The 21,430-nt window shown below is 42.6% G+C and overlaps 1 protein-coding gene across 1 annotated transcript in view; it reads left to right on the forward strand.

Annotated features, from left to right (window-relative positions):
• LOC124796481 (guanylate cyclase 32E) overlaps positions 1 to 21,430 on the forward strand; it is an 823,982-nt gene that overhangs the window by 203,957 nt on the left and 598,595 nt on the right. The window contains exon 2 of the mRNA XM_047260702.1: positions 14,511 to 14,624. Coding sequence (XP_047116658.1) covers positions 14,534 to 14,624 — 91 coding nt within the window. The 5' untranslated portion in view covers positions 14,511 to 14,533. The remainder of the gene's footprint in view (positions 1 to 14,510; positions 14,625 to 21,430) is intronic.

The raw sequence follows: 21,430 nt of genomic DNA on the forward strand, positions 1-21,430 counted from the left end.
ATAAGACACTGATATCATTAACTCAGGAATAATGAAACAAACAGAATTGTGGCTATCGCATGTTGCTACACTGGTGTTTGAACTTAAGGACGAAAGTAACTTTCGCATGATGTTTCACTGCCAATTGATACAGATGCATGATACGTTGACCATACGTAGAAATAACTACTGCTGTATAGTACAGAAGATAACTGAAAGAAATACGCAATAAGACGAGCAGCAATGACATTTTTATTCAAAGACAATAATAATATTGAAGTAATCCTGATTTATGAGGTACCTTCGACATTACAAACAGCGGGGTATGATTCTTAATAGGGAATTTGATCAACAAGAACGGCAATCTATTCCGCGAGTTACTTCCACCCTCTCTACAAGAACGGTAAGGCATTCTTGTGTTACGGCGGTCCATTCCTCGACCAGCGCGGTTAACACCTGAATGGTCGTTGGTGCATGTGGACGTACTGCAGCAAGACTCTCCAACACTACCCACACACGTTTGCGAACGATTCGGGGGAAGGGAAGGCCCACCCTTTCGCCGCCATGGGAGCGATGACAGCACGTCAGAGAGCATGCATTGTCGTCCATGGTGATCACACACTCGATTAAGAACGATGTCTCGCCGTTTCAAATGTTCACGTAGCGATCATAAATTCCGGTGACTCCAGAGCATTAGAAAATTGGAGCGAAATGCAGGAAGATCTGCAGCGGATAGGCACTTGGTGCAGGGAGTGGCAACTGACCCTTAACATAGACAAATGTAATGTATTGAGAATACACAGAAAGAAGGATAATTTATTGTATGATTATATGACAGCGGAACAAACACTGCTAGTAGTTACTTCTGTAAAATATCTGGGAGTATGCGTACGGAACGATTTGAAGTGGAATGATCAACTAAAACTAATTGTTGTTAAAGCGGGTGCCAGGTTGAGATTCATTGGGAGAGACCTTAGAAAATGTAGTCCATCAGCAAGGGAGGTGGCTTACAAAACACTCGTTCCACCTATACTTGAGTATTGTTCATCAGTGTGGGACCCGTACCAGGTCGGGTTGACAGAGGAGATAGAGAAGATCCAAAGAAGAGCGGCGCGTTTCGTTACAGGGTTATTTCGTAAGCGTGATAGCGTTACGGAGATGTTTAGCAAACCCAAGTGGCAGACACTGCAAGAAAGGCGAACTGCATCGCGGTGTAGCTTGCTGTCCAGGTTTCGAGAGGATGCGTTTCTGGATGAGGTATCGAATATATTGCTTCCCACTACTTATATCTCCCGAGGAGATCACGAATATAAAATTAGAGAGATTCGAGCGCGCACGGAGGCTTTCCGGCAGTCGTTCTTCCCGCGAACCATACGCGACTGGAACAGGAAAGGAAGGCAATGACAGTGGCACGTAAAGTGCCCTCCGCCGCACACCGTTGGGTTGCTTGAGGAGTATAAATGTAGAAATGTAGATGTAGATTGTCTCTGAGCAAAGGTTTCATGTTTGTTCGTCTGATTCCCTATTTATTCTAGTTACCTTCTGTACTTAACTGTACCAGTTCTCTCTGTTTATGGTCCAAGTTTCATCGAGCTGTGTTAATTAACCGAGACACACATTATGAACGTTAATTTCGTCCTTACGTTTCGCACACAGTTGTGTTTCGGTTACCGTTTCTTAGTAAGCTAAAGATATTGATTGTCTTGTTAGTACGGCGGCTGTTGGTGAGTCAGGTACGATAGCGACCACTAGATGGGCTGGTGAATGGGCCCTGGCACGCAGATGCCATTTGCCTGTTCGTTCAGCAAGCACTCAGTGCACGACAGAGGCGTTCATCCAGGCCAGTCTGTACACTGTAGAAGTCCAAGTGAAAGGAATAACAATGAAATAAGAGCACGCCTGCACTGCCGGAATAAAGGCCGATACACTGAACATGTTTCTTTCATTTTACACTTACCTGCTGAGAAAATTTATTCTTTCCAACAAATACTGTACGCTTCTAGGGTCACTCCTATAGCGCAACTTTTGCTGTCTGATTTTCGTCTCAAGCAACGCGTTGCTATGGATGTCCTGTGTCGTGAGAAAGAGGCAGTGACAAGCAATCACAAACTGAAGAAAGTGTATGAGTATGAGGTTACTGATAGCAGAACATTTAGTTCTTTGACAAACAGATTTTCCGGTGAAAGTGGGCACGCCAATACTTGAGACTTACTGTGCATCGACAGACCGAGCTCTGCACAGTTTCCTAACAATGCGCAGCGTATTCACAACCAGATTTTGGCTAACAAAGGCGTAACAGTGAGCGACAACATCTTCAAAAACTTGACATTTTGGAGCTTCGCGATACCGCCCGGCCACATCTCATTGAGCAAACCACACCTGGGATCACAAAGCCCCGTTGGACCACTGTGGAACAGCCACCATACCGTCCTGATCTGGCAACGTGTGAACAGCACCTCCGCGGTGAACTAAGGGAGTTGCTTCGCGGATCGAGATTTGAAACTGACAACTCCCTTGTGGTGGTGCTACATATTGGCTCAAAAGTGTTTATGCTGACTTCCATTGTTCAGGTGTACAGGCCTTCGTTCCACGCTGCCATAAGTCTGTTGAAAGGTTCTATTAGTTCAAATGGCTCTGAGCACTATGAGACTTAACATCTGAGGTCATCAGTCCCCTAGAACTTAGAACTACTTAAACCTAACTAACCTAAGGACAACACACACATCCATGTCCGAGGCAGGATTCGAACCTGCGACCACAGCGGCCGAGCGGTTCCAGACTGTAGCGCGTAGAACCTCTGTTGAAAGGGACGGAGATCATGTGTAAAAAAAAGCCTTTTTTCTAATTTTGTATGATATCGATTACAGTAGCGAACAAACATGTTCGTTTCGATTTAGGGGATGAATCGTTGCCGGTTATCTTTCTTCAAGTACTCAAAACAGTGATTTATCATATTACAAAAAATAAAAAGCAATGCTTATGTTTTAGTAATTTAAAAAATAATGTTTTGAATTGTGCTTCTGCACTCGTAAGACAAGCATGGTCACATACGCTCTAGGTACGTAACTGTTCCATTCTTGCAGTACGATACGTGAGTAGGCACGGCAGTTGGTTTTAAGTGGCTACGATGAAGGCTAGGTGATGACTGTGTAATGTTTCCTTGGAATGTGCCGTTACACATTAGTGTCTTGGACCTCCCCTACGTATATGAAATTTCCACCGTCTGATTCCAGTGGCTGATCTCTTCTTAGGGTGCAGTGCTAATTAGAGAATTTACACAGTGGATTTTGCCTAGCGCATTGTGGTGTAGGAGCCATAAGCACTGTATCCCTAGTGGGTTCTCTTTGAAGCCTCTTTAACTCATTATTGTGACATGCATTTCGCTACCTATGAATGTAAAGTCATATATTACAATATTCAGAATTTATTTTATTAAAACGGTTGGGGCTTGTAGGGGTTGAACATTTATGATTCACAGTCTGCTTTAAAATATGTCAAGTAACATTGACAATCATCGTAATTAGTGGGCAAGATTCAGAGGCGAGTAAGGATATCAGTCAGGATTTGGCGCGATACTATCATAATTAAAGACGCGCAAATTTGTATGGTAGGTAAGCAGTGATTGCACCTACTGGGACAAAACAACCATCCTGGAGGTCGTCGCTTTCGTTCGAACGAACAAATCGCTGTGCTTGTCTGTCCCGGGTACGCTGCTGCAGCGGTGTATTCTTACCGTGAGCCGTGTCAGATGTCGTCGAACCGTAGCACTCGAGGTGGCCCACCATCACTAAAGGCCGTTTGCGCCCCCACTGACGTCCTCCGCCGCCGTTGGGATGCTGCACGCCGGCTCTCTTCCGTGTACGCTTTTCAAATGTTAAAGGTCCGGCCTTTCTTTTTGGCCCCAGCCCGAATGTAAATAGTTAACTCCTCTCTGCGTCCCTGGCCCGAAATGTGAATGTTCCTATTCTGCTCTGAGTCGCCGGACCAAATGCTAATATCTCTTCGTTCTACTCCCATTCCTCGGAACAGCTCTAAATGTTTCTAAAATGCACACTATTCCGTACCTACAGCGTTTTTCGCATCCTCGGATTTTCTGTCCAATCTCTCGCTCTTTAGCCACTATTGGCCATCTGTATAAATTTATAAATTCTGTTTCACTCCTCCATCAGCTCTGTAAAAACTCCTATGCTAATCCACTTCCGTAGCGCTCATCATTGCTCAAAAACTGGAACACAGGATGAATGTCACATCCCGTCCACCAATGGCAAGGTGTGTTCTTCCCGCCAGCACGTTCTCGCCACTGGGAGAAAGCAAAAAGAAACTAAAAATTGCCTCTGTTCTTTTAGCATCGGCTGGGAAAGTCAAGAGCACCAATAAAATGGCACAGACTGTGGTGTTTTTCGGGTCAGCTTGCTACAGATGTTATCTACATTCAGAGCCCATATTCCTGCGTCTGAGAATAAGGCTTGTCCAAATTCCCTCATGCCACCGGTGTGTTCTTCGTCCACCTGCGGACTGTCTTTGCTGGCCGTTCGGTGGGCTGGTGGGAATAATGAGGGTTTCGCATTTTTATCACTGTAGCTCTGGCCGACCACATTATCTTATGCCATGGGGGGGGGGGGGAGGGGGGGGGGCACAGCACCTAGCCATCCACCCGCACAGAAGCCCGCCCTGCCACTTTCTCCTCGCTGTGAGTTCACAACCCAGCCCCGAGAATACACAGTTGGCCATTCGCTGCCTCGTGATCGTCTGCCCAGCATCCGTCCTTTACACCATCAGTTATAGTATTCCAATATATAAAGAGCAAGCATAGGTGGTTAGTGCAGCCTCTGGAATCACTCTCGTATTAGACTTGAACCATACCCTGAGAAAAATTAATGAATTACTGTGCTGATAAACCTCTTACGTTATTTGATTTTCAAACAGCTGAGAAAAACTGGACGTACTCAGACATTTCTCTCTTTACTTATTCTGATCAACACTAAACCGACTCACAATATTTTTAGCGCAACGCAATCTGGCTTTCAGTAATCCCAACAAAAGGATGACCCTGACTAACAATAACCTATACCTTTCATAAATCATTTACCTTCCAAAAATCTTCGTTACTCGAACTACTGCAATACAGCGAGCGTCAATACTGCCAGCTAAATAAAGGATTCTAAATAGTGAAGCCACTAACTGCTGATCGGCATAGAGAATGAAAGATATTGACAGATAACAAACAATGTATTTACCGTAATAATATTCAAAAATCAGTTCATGATATCCAGTATTACAAATTTATTCTTTCTGATTCACACACGTCCAGATCATCTGCTCTCAAAACTCCGCCATCTCTCTCCCCGCATCCACCACTGCTGGAAGCTCACCTCCAAATGCGCAACGCTACGCGCTGTTCACATCCAACTGCCCAACACTACAATAGCGAATATTCCAACAATGCCAACCAGCCACAGACTGCACACAGCACAGCCAGGGATTTTCATACAGAGCGCCACGTGACGTTACCAACATAAAAACCTAAACAGCCTACTTTCAAACCTTATCATTCTATGTGCAGCTGCTACATTCTGTCCGTCATTAGCGTCTTCACTACTTCTATCTCTTCTCAAGAGTTGGGTGTGGCTAGCCAAAGAGGTAGCCACCTCTTAATTGCATTAAATGTGGTAACGTAGTAAGTCATTCCCTAAACATCGGGAGGGTGGACTGCACTGGATAAACTGTGAGAGTAAATTCTAACAGTCTGCACTCGGTAGTGAACTCATTGTTGGAATAGAGGCCTACCTAACCTCATGTCTTCTAGATATTTCTCGTTGTCCTGATTGTAATTCTGTTCCACAGACCACAGCTTCTAACATCGCTAGTTTCAAAAGTGAAATTAAGGGTGGTGTATGGCATCTGTTACTATCATTACCATAACATTCACAGTTTTCTTATTGAAGAAGAGTAGTGAAAGTTGCTTGTTGGGCGTCTAATTGCAAGGGCAGTGTGTCATTGAAGACACATTCAGGTGGTCTCTATAATTTTTTTTAGCGGAAGTAATCGACTCTCTCATGCTGGCCAGCGTCTCTCCTTTGGTGTTCGTGCAAAAAAGGCAAAAATATCGCAAATTACGCTACCGTATTCATTCACTCACTTCTGTAAAATATGGAAGACTTATATCCGATGATATGATAAAATCAGTGCCGCTAGAGGGCGTGTACAAATCCGTAAGTCAGTGCCACTGTGGCGATATGTACCATAATATCGAGTATTGCGGCTGTTGTTCCTTGTATTACTATATTTTCTCGAAAATCATTTAATATCAAATTAAAAACTACATGAGGCGCTTTTAACATTTCTGTCATTATCAGCTACGAAGCTGTCCTTAAGTGACCAATGAAACTAACTACCTTTTTAACATTATGACGTAATGGCATGCGCAGTGAACACTAACAACAAAATATAAAGGACACTGCACAGCTAGAACGCACCATTAGACCCAGAAGAAGGCCGCTGCAATCGTGTCCGAAAGGTTGGTTTTTCTCCAGCAGCAGTAGTTTTTACATTAAGATGCGGTACCATACCTAGAAAACTATGTCGTATAACTGGATCGTTCCATAAGAAGTTATATTTTCACATCACCGAGCATCGATATAGCAGCTTCTCACTTGCGTGCGCAGAGCTCTTTTCTGACAGACATCGACCATCTATACAGACATTCACTACATTTATTTGATTCATTTAGTTTATAAATTATTTTTAATAAATAATCTTGCAAATATTAAACGTCACTAGGACTAAGAATTCCATTTCCGGCCACTCTGATGTTTTTGTAAGATATTCATTCAGTCATTCCTTTAGTCATTCATTATTATCACCTAAAGCTACGCACAGTGTCGCCAATTTTGTACAGCAGTTTCTTCGGTCTGTCTTAGCCCAAGGACAAAATCTCCCGCCGACTGAAACTCACCCACACTCCCAGACCAGTTGTCTTGACCCTCTGTCATATTGGAATGAGTAACTTGCATATCTCTTCTGAGAAGCACAGTCATAACAATGAATGTAGCTTTGTATTGAAATTAACAAAACACCCACAACATGACATAAACACAACTTAACATTTTACTTTCGTCAAAAGCTACTGGGTGTAATTTTATTTTATCCCTTTATCATCCACTTTTTAAGTTTTTATAACTCTTTTGGAAAATAATTTAGAATTTTGGTCTTTTCTAATTTTTTTCTCCTGATGACGGCTCATTACAGTCAATGGTGGTTAATGGTCATCAATTCAAGATATGCGATCAAGATAATTTAGAATTAAATAAACAAATTGCTCAAATCTGGCAATATCAAACTGCATTATATTAATGAAATTTGAATTTCGATATAAGAGCGATATTACATCCTCAGCTTACACATGTACTTGTTATTCCTCATTATGTGTCAGCTACGTAATCTTTTACACCTGTAACATAGTAGTTTGTACATAATCGTACATGCGTTCACAGCAGGTATCAGTCAAGAAACGCTTAACTGATCAGCATCGAATTACAAGTGAGCCTTTCATCTTGGACAGCTAGGGGATCAGTCTTTGCAGTAAGTAAGTCGAAGCAAACATGAGAATGAGCAAATTGGTAAGGCACAATGAACGCTCTTTCTGATGGTTTTCATCAGTATACACAACGTGACAGAACGTTGTTCTTCCCGCAGGATTCCGTGTACCTGGATAGTGTTGCTTTTCGATGCGATGGGCAGTAAACACGGAGTCGCGCCTTTGGCTATTACTGGGCACGTGTTTATCACATCCCCTCTCTCACAGGCTGAGCAGGTTCTTTTCAACCGCCGACTCCACTACTGAAGATCCGAAGATAGCAAACAGATTAAATATCGGGTCGCTGGCCCCCGTTCTCCTCTACTTACTGCAATTTCTACGGCACGACTCCCTAACTCCAAACTTATCCCGAGTTTAAGTCTCTCCGATAAATTCATTTAGCGATGAAGCCGTTTGCTACAGGTTCCGGAACAGAAACCTCTGCAGCTTTCGCACAGCTAATATTTGTGCTTTCGCTTTCCCCGCTCTCTCAGTCGACGCTTATTTGCGGCTGCCAGTTAATTGGGCCCTTTCAGAAAGGTACACACAAGCGCCAAGTTACATAAATTGTCTTGACAAGCGGAAATCAGGTCAACCAAGCTGTATTGTCTTGGCAGTGTTTCCTTACTTCGTGCACTTTTGTAGGTAACATTGTTGTATAGAATAAGCTCGGACAGTGTACATTTAAAGACTATCTATGAGCAATTTGAAAGGAAGAGGAAACCAAGCTGTACGCATCAGATTGGCGATATATCCAAATGCGATGGTGTGACGCACCCTCCTGAGTCGAACCAACATCAAATGAAGTGAGCGCCTAACGTGATTTTGCCAACATTAGACTTCCTGATAACATAGTTATATTTCGTATTTTATAAAGCTGCATGGTGCATAAAATGTATTAAAGGATATTTCGTACGAAGTGCTTTGATATACTCAGAATAAATCTGAACATTAGTACAACTTTTGAACTGACATAAAGGTGCTATAGACATTCAGATTTCACTAGCCGTATCAACACTGGCTTGTTAAAAGTACCAGGTGAAGGAGCGATTGCATACATAATGCACTGTCAAAATCATTTCCTTTGCGTAGGAGTTAGTCCCTTCAGTATACCGTTGCCCTCATTAGATATAAAACTCTCTTCTTTAACATTCAGCAGGAACTGGTGTCTCCATAACCGACTGTAACGAGGTATACGTCGCGTTTAGGTTTCATCTCTCACTGACGAAGAGCTCAACTTTCTGTTGCTTCGAGTTACAGTGAGATTGCATGGCTGCTCCAGAATACTGGCGACTCTCGCCTACAAGTTAACATGCACATTTATCACGTAGCCCTTCCGCTACCGTCGACGCCATTTGTGTTTGCTATTTACTACCTGTCCCATACGCCTGCGTACCTTTTATTTCCATAAGTGATGAACAAAAAAACAGCAAGAAATTTTTCACAAATATGAACGAGATCCTGACGAAGTATTTTACTCTGCAACTGCAGAGACCTAGCTGAAGATGAAAAGTGTTTCTCGCCTTAGATAAAGTGGAAAATGCAAGGGAGCGTCGTTAGTTAAGTGTATAATTACGTTGCTACTTACCAGAGTAACAAATGCATGAGATAAATCGAGTATTTATGCATCAACGATAATATACTGAAGTGCTTTTGGGCTCAAAAACTATACGCAAACTGAACGTTTGAATTGAAGCATGAAGCATGTTTGGATTGCTAAACTGGATGAACGTTCATAGCGGAAAACAAATATCCCGTCCTGACTGTTATGGTTGTTTATTTTATCTAGTGTTCACAGCGGAATGAAAGCTTGACTCTGAATAAACAGATACTCTAATGCAAATAAGAACTACCAGAATCATTATGAAACTACAAATTTAAAACAGAAAAACGCTTGTCAGTAGTGATACCTTAAGACTACATTTGAAGGGCTTATTTCAATGGTGATACAAGTCCATTACCTCCACTTTTCTGCCTATAATGCTTCTGAAATTAATGATCCAATCAAACAGAAAGGGCGACCGGGGTGGCCGAGCGGTTCTAGTAGTTACAGTCTGGAACCGCGCTACCGCTACGGTCGCAGGTTAGAATCCTGCCTCGGGCATGGATGCTATGTGATGTCCTTAGGTTAGTCAGGTTTAAGTAGTTCTATGTTCTAGGGGACTGGTGACCTCAGAAGTTAAGTCGCATAGTGCTCAGAGCCATTTGAGCCAAACAGAAAGGAAGGTTCATCTCTAGCAAGTAGCCATATGCTTGAATATTTCTGGTATCTCAACTGCAGATTTTTCAGCGCTCACTTAACTATGAACAAAAATGGACTTGTACCACTATTGAAATAAGCCCTTCATTTGATCTTTACGTTACTGATATTTGTTTCCTTAATTCTCTTCCGTTGATATTCACCTTTTTTAAATCGTGTTAACAGTTCTGACGTGTTCTTTTCAACCCATGTTAGAGACCGAAGAGAAAGATACGACTTTTATGCAAATATTGTGATGTTGCGGAGATTATTCGCTACTTCCTACTAGGTAATTGCACAAGGAAATATATTCCAACTGATTCTTTTGTGGAGAACGATCGTTCTGTATTGTGTATTGAAACCGGGGACCTACAAACGACGGAGAGGCTTTGTCCCGCGATATCCCTCAGTGATGCACAACGCCACAACACGCCACAGCAGTCCACCCACCACACAGCCACCCCACATCTAACCAAGGGTTATTGTGCCGTTCTGACCCCAGTATATATCTCTGAGCAGTTTTTTGTGATGTACGTACAAAATATGTGAGTTAACAATGAGTGGCCATGCTCCGGAGGCAGCTAAACAGCAAATAGTTTACAACGCAAATACCAGATTTCACAAACCCATTGTACAGACACCGCACAAGTTAGCGCGCTCATTGTGTCTCGATCGTTAAGTGGAAACTGTCATTAAGCCACAACAAGACGCTCAGTGGTTCATGTTACCACGGTATCCGCAATTACCGCAGAACTAAGCACATACACAGGCATATTACAGCGGCCTTCCACCAAATCATTCCGAAGATGGATCGTTTCACGTGGCACAACACGGATGCGAGGTATGAGATGTGCCACATTCGCAATGCACCACCTGTTGAGTAGTATGTGCTGTGACACACCTCTTGACTCTGCTATAGAAGTATGTGCCGTTATAAAGGAAAAATTAGCATAGTTTCTTGTATACAGGGTGGTCCATTGATAGTGACCGGGTCAAATATCTCACTATATAAGAATCAAATGAAAAAACTACAAAGAACGAAACTTGTCTAGCTTGAAGGGGAAAATCAGATGGCGCTATGGTTGGCCCGCTAGATAGCGCTGCCATAGGTCAAACGGATATAAACTGCGTTTTTTTAAAAGAGGAACCCCATTTTTATTACATATTCGTGTAGTACGTAAAGAAATATGAATGTTTTAGTTGGACCACTTTTTTCGCTTTCTGATAGATGGTGCTCTAATAGTCACAAACATATGGCTCACAATTTTAGACGAACAGTTGGTAACAGGTACGTTTTTTAAATTAAAATACAGAACGTAGATACGTTTGAACATTTTATTCCGGTTGTTCCAATGTGATACATGTACCTTTGTGAACTTATCACTTCTGAGAATGCATGCTGTTACAGCGTGATTATCTGTAAATACCACATTAATGCAATAAATGCTCAAAATTATGTCCTTCAACTTCAACGCATTTTGCAGTACGTGTAACGACATCCCTCTCAATAGCGAGTAGTTCGCCTTCCGTAATCTTCGCACATGCATTGACAATGCGCTGACACATGTTGTCAGGCGTTGTCGGAGGATCACGATAGTAAATATCCTACAACTTTCCCCACAGAAAGAAATCCGGGGTCGTCAGATGATCCGGTGAACGTGCGGGCCATGGTATGGTGCTTCGACGACCAATCCACCTGTCATGAAATACACTATTCAAGACCGCTTCAACCGCACGCGAGCTATGTGCCGGACATCCATCATGTTTGAAGTACATCGGCATTCTGTCATGCAGTGAAACATCTTGTAGTAACATCGGTAGAATATGACGTAGGAAATCAGCATACATTGTACCATTTAGATTGCCATCGATAAAATGAGGGCCAATTATCCTTCCGTCCATAATGCCGCTCCATACATTAACCCGCCAAGGTCGCTGATGTTCCACTTGTCGCAGCCATCGTGGATTTTGCGTTGCCCAATAGTGCATATTATGCCGGTTTACGTTACCGCTGTTGGTAAATGACGCTTCGTCGCTAAATAGAACGCGTGCAAAAAATTTGTCATCTTCCCGTAATTTCTCTTGTGCCCAGGACGTTCAAAGTCGTCGCCATGCAATTCCTGGTGCACAGAAATATGGTACGGTTCAAACGGTTCAAATGGCTCTGAGCACTATGAGACTTACCATCTGTGGTCATCAGTCCCCGAGAACTTAGGACTACTTAAACCTAACTAACCTAAGGACATCACACACATCCATGCCCGAGGCAGGGTTCGAACCTGCGACCGTAGCGGTCCCACGGTTCCAGACTGTAGGGCCTAGAACCGCTCTGCCACCAGATTGGCAAATATGGTAGGGGTGCAATCGATGTTGATGTCGCATTCTCAACACCGACGTTTTTGAGATTCCCGATTCTCGCGCAATTTGTCTGCTACTGATGTGCGAATTAGCGGCTTCAGCACCTAAAACACCTACTTGGGAATCATCATGTGTTGCAGGTCGTGGTTGACGTTTCACATGTGGCTGAACTCTTCCTGTTTCCTTAAATAACGTAATTATCCGGCGAACGGTTCGGACACTTGGATGATATCATCCAGGATACCGAGCAGCATACATAACACACGCCCGTTGAGCATTTTGATCACAATAGCCATACATCAACACGATATCGACACTTTTCCGCAATTGGTAAACGGTCCCTTTTAGCACGGGTAATGTATCACGAAGCAAATACCGTCGGCACTGGCGGATTGTTACGTGATACCACGTATTTATACATTTGTGACTATTACAGCGGCATCTATCACAAAGCGAAAAAAAATGGTCTAACTGAAACATTCATATTTCTTTACGTCTACACGAATATGTAATAAAAAATGGGGGTTCCTATTTTAAAGAAATGCAGTTGATATCCGTTTCACCTATGACAGCGCCATCTAGCAGGCCAACCATAGCGCCATCTGGTTTCGCCCTTCAAGCTAGACGAGTTTCGTTCTTTGTAGTTTTTTCGTGTGATGCTTATTTCGTGAGACATTTGGCCCGGTCACTATCAATTGACCACCCTGTATATGGGACATAGTTGAGAGGTCAGCTTATGTACAGAATCCTGCACCGACAGCTCTTCCGCAACTATAGAGGCCATACTACGTCGAGTTGCTGCCTTCGCCGGGAAAAAGGAGGTCCGACACAATTTTGAGAGGTACACTATGTGATCAAAAGTATCCGGACACCACCAAAAACATACGGTTCTCGTAATAGGTGCATTGTGCTGCCACCTACTGCCAGGCACTTCATATCAGCGACCTCAGCAGTCATTAGACATCGTGAGACAGCAGAATGGGGCGCTCCGCGGAACTCATAAGACTTCGAACGTGGTCAGGTGATTGTGTGCCACTTGTGTCATATGTCTGTACGCGAGAATTCCATAGTCCTAATCATCCCTAGGTCCACTGTTTCTGATACGATAGTGATGTAGAAACGGTAATGGACACGTACAGCACAAAAGCGTACAGACGGACCTCTTCTGTTGACTGACAGGGACCGCCGACTGTTGAAGAGGGACCCAATGTGTAATCGGCAGACATCTATCCAGACCATCACGCAGGAATTCCAGATTGCGTCAGCATCCACTGCAAGTACTATAACACTTGGATTTCATGGTCGAGCGGCTGCTCATAAGCCACACATCACGCCGGTAACTGCCAAACGACGCCTCGCTTCGTGTAAGGAGCGTAAGCATTGGACGACTGAACAGTGGAAAAACTGTGTGGAGGGACGAATCACGGTACACAATGTGGTGATCCGATGGCAGGGTACGGGTATGGCGAATTACCGGTGAACGACATCCGCCAGCGTGTGTAGTGCCAACAGTAAAATTCGAAGCCTGTGGTGTTAAGATGTGGTCATGTTTTCCATGGAAGGGACTTGCACCCCTTATTGTTTTGCACGGCACTATCACAGCATAGGCCTACATCGACGTTTTAAGCAGCTTTTTGTTTCCCACTGTAGGAGAGCAATTCGGGGATGGCGATTGCGACTTTCCACACGACCAAGCACCTGTTCATAACGTACGGCCTGTGATGGAGTGGTTACGCGACAATCACATCCCTGTAAAGGACTGGCCTGCACAGAGGCCTGACCTGAATTGTATAGAACACCTTTGGGATGTTTTGGAACGCCGAGTTCGTGCAAGGTCTCACGGACCGACATCGATACCTCTCCTCAGTGCAGCACTTCGTGAAGAATGGGCTGCCATTACCCAAGAAACCTTAGAGCGCCTAATTGAACGTATGCCTGCGAGAGTGGAGGCTGTGATCAAGGTTTTGGGTGGGCCAACACCGTACTGAATTCCAGCATTACCGTAGGAGGGCGCCACGAACTTGTAAGTCATTTTCAGCCAGGTGTCTGGATACTTTTGATCACATAGTGAATCGCATGGCTTTTGTCGTCTGAGTGTATAAGTGCTTCGACCGATTACAGTACTATTGTCACATACAAAAAGAACTAAATCTGCTTGTTGTGTATTAGACGGAACATCTTGTACGTACTGTAGGTACTTTTCCAATGATTTCTCGTCGATAGTGTAGTAGAAATTACGTCTCTCTCTGCCTAATTAATACATTCACATAGTGGTGACTTCTGTGAAGAATATTTCGTTCTCTAGTTCTACTCTAATGGTGAAGTACTAGTGTAGAGTCGTTTGTTTCTTTTGTGCAGGAAGTGAGAGGGTCAAACGGAGGATGCGGCAGCAGTCCCTGGCGTTGCTGCTGCTCCTGCTGCTGCTGCCCAGCGCCCGCCGATGCGAGAGGTTCCTGCTGGGCTACATCACAGGTCAGTACGAGGTCTACCTACCTAGCTCATGCCCAGTACCAGTACCTGAAACCAAAAGGTATCTCTGTCGTCGAAAGATAAGGGTCCACAGAGGCCATTCTGACGTTACGTGTGATTGGAGGGGGGGGGGGGGGGGGGGGGGGGAGGGAGCGATGGGTGGAGAAGCGGATAGGAAGGAGGGTTTTGCAGAAATTATAAAATCAAGACATCTGCATACAATTTGTGGAACTGAAAAATGCTTGCGACAGTGCAAACTAGTCAAGACATTTGAAAATGTCTGAAACACAGAGTTACGCTATGGGGATAATATTCAAGATGTACAGGAACCAGGAGGGAGGAATAGGAGTGGAAAACCAAGAGACAAGTGAGTGGATGAAAAATGGTGAAAGGCAGGTATGCAGTCTTTCTCTGTTCTGAAAAAAAAACCTTGGGATAAAAGAAAGTTCAAGCCGTGTAGTGTAAGATGGAAGAGAAAGAAAAGCTGTTAGGCAATCAACATGGCAGCCTCCATTTCAGGTTGTTGTTGTTGAGGTCTTCAGTCCTGAGACTGGTTTGATCCAGCTCTCCATGCTACTCTATCCTGTGCAAGCTTCTTCATTCCCAGTACCTACTCCAGCCTACATCCTTCTGAATCTGCTTAGTGTATTCATCTCTTGGCATCCCTCTACGATTTTTACCCTCAGCGCTGCCTTCTAATACTAAATTGGTAATCCCTTAATGTCTCAGAACATGTCCTACCAACCGATCACTTCTTCTAGTCAAGTTGTGCCACAAGCTCCTCTTCTCCCCAATTCTATTCAACACCTCCTCATTACGGAGTGGCCGTGCGGTTCTAGGCGCTACAGTTTGGAACCGCGAGACCGCTACGGTCGCAGGTTCGAATCCTGCCTCGGACATGGACGTGTGTGATGTCCTTAGGTTAGTTAGGTTTAATTAGTTCTAAGTTCTAGACGACTGAAGACCTTAGAAGATAAGTCGCATAGTGCTCAGAGCCATTTGAACCAGTTGAACCGCCTCATTAGTTATGTGATCTACCCGTCTAATTCTCAGCATTCTTCTGTAGCACCAAATTTCAAAGGCTTCTATTCTCTTCTTGTCCAAACTATTTATCGTCCATGTTTCACTTCCGTACATGGCTACACTCCATACAAATACTTTCAGAAATTACTTCCTGACACTTAAATCTATACTCGATGTTAACAAATTTTTCTTCTTCAGAAACGCTTTCCTTGCCATTGCCAGTCTACATTTTATATTCTCTCTACTTCGACCATCATCAGTTATTTTGCTCCCCAAATAGCAAAACTCCTTTACTACTTTAAGTGTCTCATTTCCTAATCTAATTCCCTCAGCATCACCCGACTTAATTCGACTACATTCCATTATCCTCGCTTTGCTTTTGTTGATGTTCATCTTATATCCTCCTTTCAAGACACGGTCCATTCCGTTCAACTGCTCTTCCAAGTCCTTTGCTGTCTCTGACAGAATTACAATGTCATCAGCGAACCTCAAAGTTTTTATTTCTTCTCCATGGATTTTAATACCTACTCCGAAATTTTCTTTTGTTTCCTTTATTGCTTGCTCAATATACAGATTGAATAACATCGGGAATAGGCTACAACCCTGTCTCACTCCTTTCCCAACAACTGCTTCCCTTTCATGCCCCTCGACTCTTATAACTGCCATCTGCTTTCTCTACAAATTGTAAATAGCCTCTCGCTCCCTGTATTTTACCCCTGCCACCTTCAGAATTTGAAAGAGAGTATTCCAATCAACATTGTCAAAAGCTTTCTCTAAGTCTACAAAAGCTAGAAACGTAGGTTTGCCTTTCCTTAATCTTTCTTCTAAGATAAGCTGTAGCGTCAGTATTGCCTCACGTGTTCCAACATTTCTACGGAATCCAAACTGATCTTCCCCAAGGTCGGCTTCTATCAGTTTTTCCATTCGTTTGTAAAGAATTCGCGTTAGTATTTTGCAGCTGTGACTTATTAAACTGATAGTTCGGTAATTTTCACATCTGTCAACACCTGCTTTCTTTGCGATTGAAATTATTGTATTCTTCTTGAAGTCTGAGGGTATTTCGCCAGTCTCATACATTTTGCTCACCATATGGTAGAATTTTGTCAGGAATGGCTCTCCCAAGGCTGTCAGTAGTTCTAATAGACTGTTGTCTACTCCAGGGGCCTTGTTTCGACTCAGGCCTTTCAGTGCTCTGTCAAACTCTTCACGCAGTATCTTATCTCCCATTTCATCTTCATCTACATCCACTTCCATTTCCATAATATTGTCCTCAAGTACGTTCCCCTTGTATAGACCCTCTATATACTCCTTCCACCTTTCTGCTCTCCCTTCTTTGCTTTGAACTGGGTTTCCATCTGAGCTCTTGATATTCATGCAAGTGGTTCTCCTTTCTCCAGAGGTATCTTTAATTTTCCTGTAAGCAGTATCTATTTTACCCCTAGTGAGATAAGTCTCTAAATCCTTACATTTGTCCTCTAGCCATCCCTGCTTAGCCATTTTGCACTTCGTTTCGATCTCATTTTTGAGACGTTTGTATTCCTTTTTGCCTGCTTCATTTACTGCATTTTTATATTTTCTCCTTTCATCAATTAAATTCAATATTTCATCTGTTACCCAAGGGTTTCTACTAGTCCTCGTCTTTTTCCTATTTGATCCTCTGCTGCCTTCACTATTTCATGCCTCATTCTTCTTCTACTGTATTTCTTTCCCCATTCCTGTCAATTGTTCCCTTATGCTCTCCCTGCAACTCTGTACAACCTCTGGTTCTTTCAATTTATCCCGGTCCCATCTCCTTAAATTCCCACTTTTTTGCAGTTTCTTCAGTTTTAATCCACAGTTCATAACCAATTGATTGTGGTGAGAGTCCACATCTGCCCCTGGAAATGTCTTACAATTTAAAACCTGGTTCCTAAATCTCTGTCTTACCATTATATAATCTATCTGATACCTTTTAGTATCTCCAAGGTTCTTCCACGTATACAACCTTCTTTCATCATTCTTGAACCAAGTGTTACCAATGATTAAGTTATGCTCTGCGCAAAATTCTACCAGACGGCTTCCTCTTTCATTTCTTACCCTCAATCCATATTCACCTGCTGTTTCCTTCTCTCTCTTTTCCTACTGACTAATTCCAGTCACCCATGACTATTAAATTTTCATCTCCCTTCACTACCTTTCAGGTTATGATTGTAATTTTGTAATGAAAGAGAGGAGATGTCATATAACAAAGACAGAGAAATTTACACGAGAAAACACGGATGTCTTTCATTCTAGCAGTGCTTTTGCGCAGCCATTCCACCAGACCTATATGAGTTATCCCACACCGGTGTGCTCTACAATTATGAGCTAGCTGTCCAGGCACATAAGAAAATCCATTTTCCGCGAAGACGGATAGGTCTTGAAGGACCGATGGAGTGTCCGTCGTGTTTCAAGGATTTAACTCACTTAGGTTTCTATCCGAGAGCACGTGAGAGTGCAGTTGTGTGTGTGGTGATGACCAGAAATCTGGCAGCGGTCTGATCATGCTTGTGCTCGAGTTCCGCTACAAGTATTCTTTAACACTTTGACTGCCGGCTCTGTAAGCATTGTTGCCTTTTCTTATAATGCCGTCCATTTTTATGGTTTCTCTGTACTTATGATGAAAACTAGGTCATTTTGTATCTAAAAGCGGAATCGTTCCCCGTCAAATGGCGGAATCGACAGTCTACCGAAATTTTCGGGTCCCGTCCATCGACGCGATTGGCAGTGAAAGTGCTAGTGCTCATACGGAACACTCCATTTTTATTTAGATGTTTGACGTCCGACGTGACAATTTCTGTTTGAAAATTACGAGTTTCATGTAATATAACTACTTCCCTCTACCCCATCTCATTTTGGTTGACTTTAAATATATGCTGTATTTTCTTTTTATGGACCACACTTTACCTTCAACCAGCAAATGGAAAAAGCAATAAAGAAAGAAACTTTTTAAAGACATCATGGTCACCTTCGACTGTTTCATTTATTGTTAAAATCCACAATTCTGATTTCGGCCTTTGGGTGATTAATTATAAGTGAAGCGAAAATTTCGATCTTTTGCACATGTAAAAAAATTACAAATTTCTAAGAGTTTTAATCAAATCTGGTATGTGGTAAAGCAAAAAAAAAAAAAAAAAAAGTTGTGTTCAACTTGAAAATGGGTAATAGGCGAAATCGCTAAGTGGGTTTCAAAGACGAATAATTTTAATAGTCGAATCCGACATAGATCTTCTTTAAAAAATTTCATTCAACAATGAACCCAACTAAAAATTACAGTCAACAGAAGAGAGTTTCAAGCGTGACATAAAATTCAGGACGAGAGGTTAGCAAGGGTAAGAGGACTCTAATTTCTACGACGATAGCGCGTTAGAAGATGTCTTGAATGGAACGAACAGTCTACTGAACACATAATATGACTGAGAGAAACCGAAGAAATACGGACGTAATGAAGAACAATAGAAAAGAAGTTAGGACGCAGCGAACATCAGAACTGAAGACTACAAAATTCAGAAAGTGAAGGATTTTAGCCATCTTGTTGCAAGGATGGACGTAGCAAGAAAGATCTAAGCAGCAGTCTCGCACATGAACAGAGAATATTCCTTCCCAAAAGAGATTAGTAGTGTCAAACATAGGCCTCGCTTTGAGAAATAAACTTGTGAGAATTTCTGGAAGACGTTGCACGCAACTGAAACATGAACTGTGGAGAAACTGGGAAAGAAGTGATTCGAAGTATTTCAGACGTTGTGTTATAGAAGTAAGAAGCGAGTGGTTCTTCCTGGAGTGTATGTACATATGGAGATCGTAACATATGCAACAAATAATCTAGGACAGTAAGTTCTTCTCCGTGATGAAGTGACACCAACCATTAACGAGGGTGATGACCCAATAGAAGAACTTCGTTAACTGTGTAATTTATACCGATCCCAGGAACGTGAAAAATGATCTTGAATCTTCGTGATAAAGTGGTGAATGCGATCGATTAAAAGCTTTTCTTCCTTTCCCCTTTTTGTTTAGTCTTACCGGTTTACTGACAACCTACTACCTTTTATGTCTTGTGCCAATCTTTTCCTCTTTGCATATTTTCTTCATGGTATGTTTTGCGTTTTCCGCTTTTTACTTCTACAGATTTTTCCTTTTACTTTTCCTTGTAGCAACATTTAATCATTGTTCGGTGCTCTCACAGCGATCGCTCTAACCGTTTTCTGTCCTTTATATTACTTGTTCACTTTTTACATTTTGCATCCTCATATTTATCATCATCCTCTTCTTCAGCTACATTCTAAAAGCTATTACGTTCTCCATCACCTGTTTCTCCACATTCCGTCCTTCACCTGTGTACATTGGTGCCCTTCATACTGTTTCACCCACATACTCGGGTGATCAGGTCCAGTAGGTCACACGACATCAAGGTTAACCCCATACATTTCTCGGCAGTTCTGCTCCAGTTGTCTCTTACTGTAATAGTACAGGTCTTTTTCAACTCCAGATCTCTCCTTTGTCCATTTTTGTAGTTCATTTTAAACCGCATGAATATTCTAGTATATTACTCTTAATGAGATTCAGTTGATCCCTCTTGTATGAATGCGTGGTGGTCCGGCACACATTTTTATTCGTCGCCGCTCATTCCGCGTAACGTCCAGATGCAGCTGACGTTACTAATCCCTTCCCATTCCTTTCCTTTCTCCCCCATCCATCTTCAATTTACATATAATGATCCCTCTTGGTCTAACAAAGCTCACGATTTTTATCTGAAAATCCGAACCGTAACTAATGTGTAACAAACACTTGCATAGTGGTTCCTGGTGTATAACTGATCAAAAATGTGACTGTAGTCCGAATACATTTCACGAGCAGCTGATTATTTGGAAAAGGCTTCATTTCGGAAGGCAGAATCCGGTATCTGCATGCGCTATTCAATATTCAGGATCAAACTCTCACTGACTCCTACACTTCCTGCTTTATTCAGCCTTTGTTTACATCATGAATAATGATACAGAGCTGTGCAATGTCATTATGACTGCAATTTCCATCAGTGCCACAGAATATCTGACAAATTCATCTCACTTGCGCATCAACTGTTCAAACTGTTTTCTGTGTCGGCTCTTCGTGTCCACGCAGGTAAACCTATACTGCCCTCTTTTCATTTTTCGTATCATGCTACGCTACATAACTGGATTTTGTCGTTCTCTTATCGTTTTTGCTCTTTTTGACGAAAACTTTTTTTGTCTCTCTAACCGCACCATCATTTAGCATGACTTCAGCGTCCTTTCGTCTTCGCAACATCAGAAAGATCATTGCAGTACCCCGAACGGCTTCTGATCAAATGCACTTTACAAATATTGCACTTTGAAAACTGCGGTTTCTTCACAGTCAACTAAGCACACACCTTTATCATTAACACCTACAAGAAAAAAATACCATGTTGTTCTCTCGTTGTTGACTTTTCGATGTTCACTGTCCTCCTTTTTAATTTTTGCTGACACCACCACTCATCTGAAAATCTACGTCCACCGTTCTGTACGAGAAAGCTGCTTCCTTTCACACAAAACAAGTGCTAAACCACTGAACAACGTCGATGACACAAGCTTAAGCGTTAGACGAATCATTCGTCTTTTTGATTTCTTAATTAACTGGTTTGTGTTAAAAGAGATTGTTCGTCAGTGTTGCTGGCGCAGAAGTGATGGGAGGAGACTTCTAGACCCAGACTAAATTACTTTAACAAGTATAGCCGACATTTCACCGACAGCCTATAGATGTCACATGCCCGG

Source organism: Schistocerca piceifrons, chromosome 1 (genome assembly GCF_021461385.2).
Source record: "Schistocerca piceifrons isolate TAMUIC-IGC-003096 chromosome 1, iqSchPice1.1, whole genome shotgun sequence".
Classification (NCBI taxonomy): Eukaryota; Metazoa; Arthropoda; class Insecta; order Orthoptera; family Acrididae; genus Schistocerca; species Schistocerca piceifrons.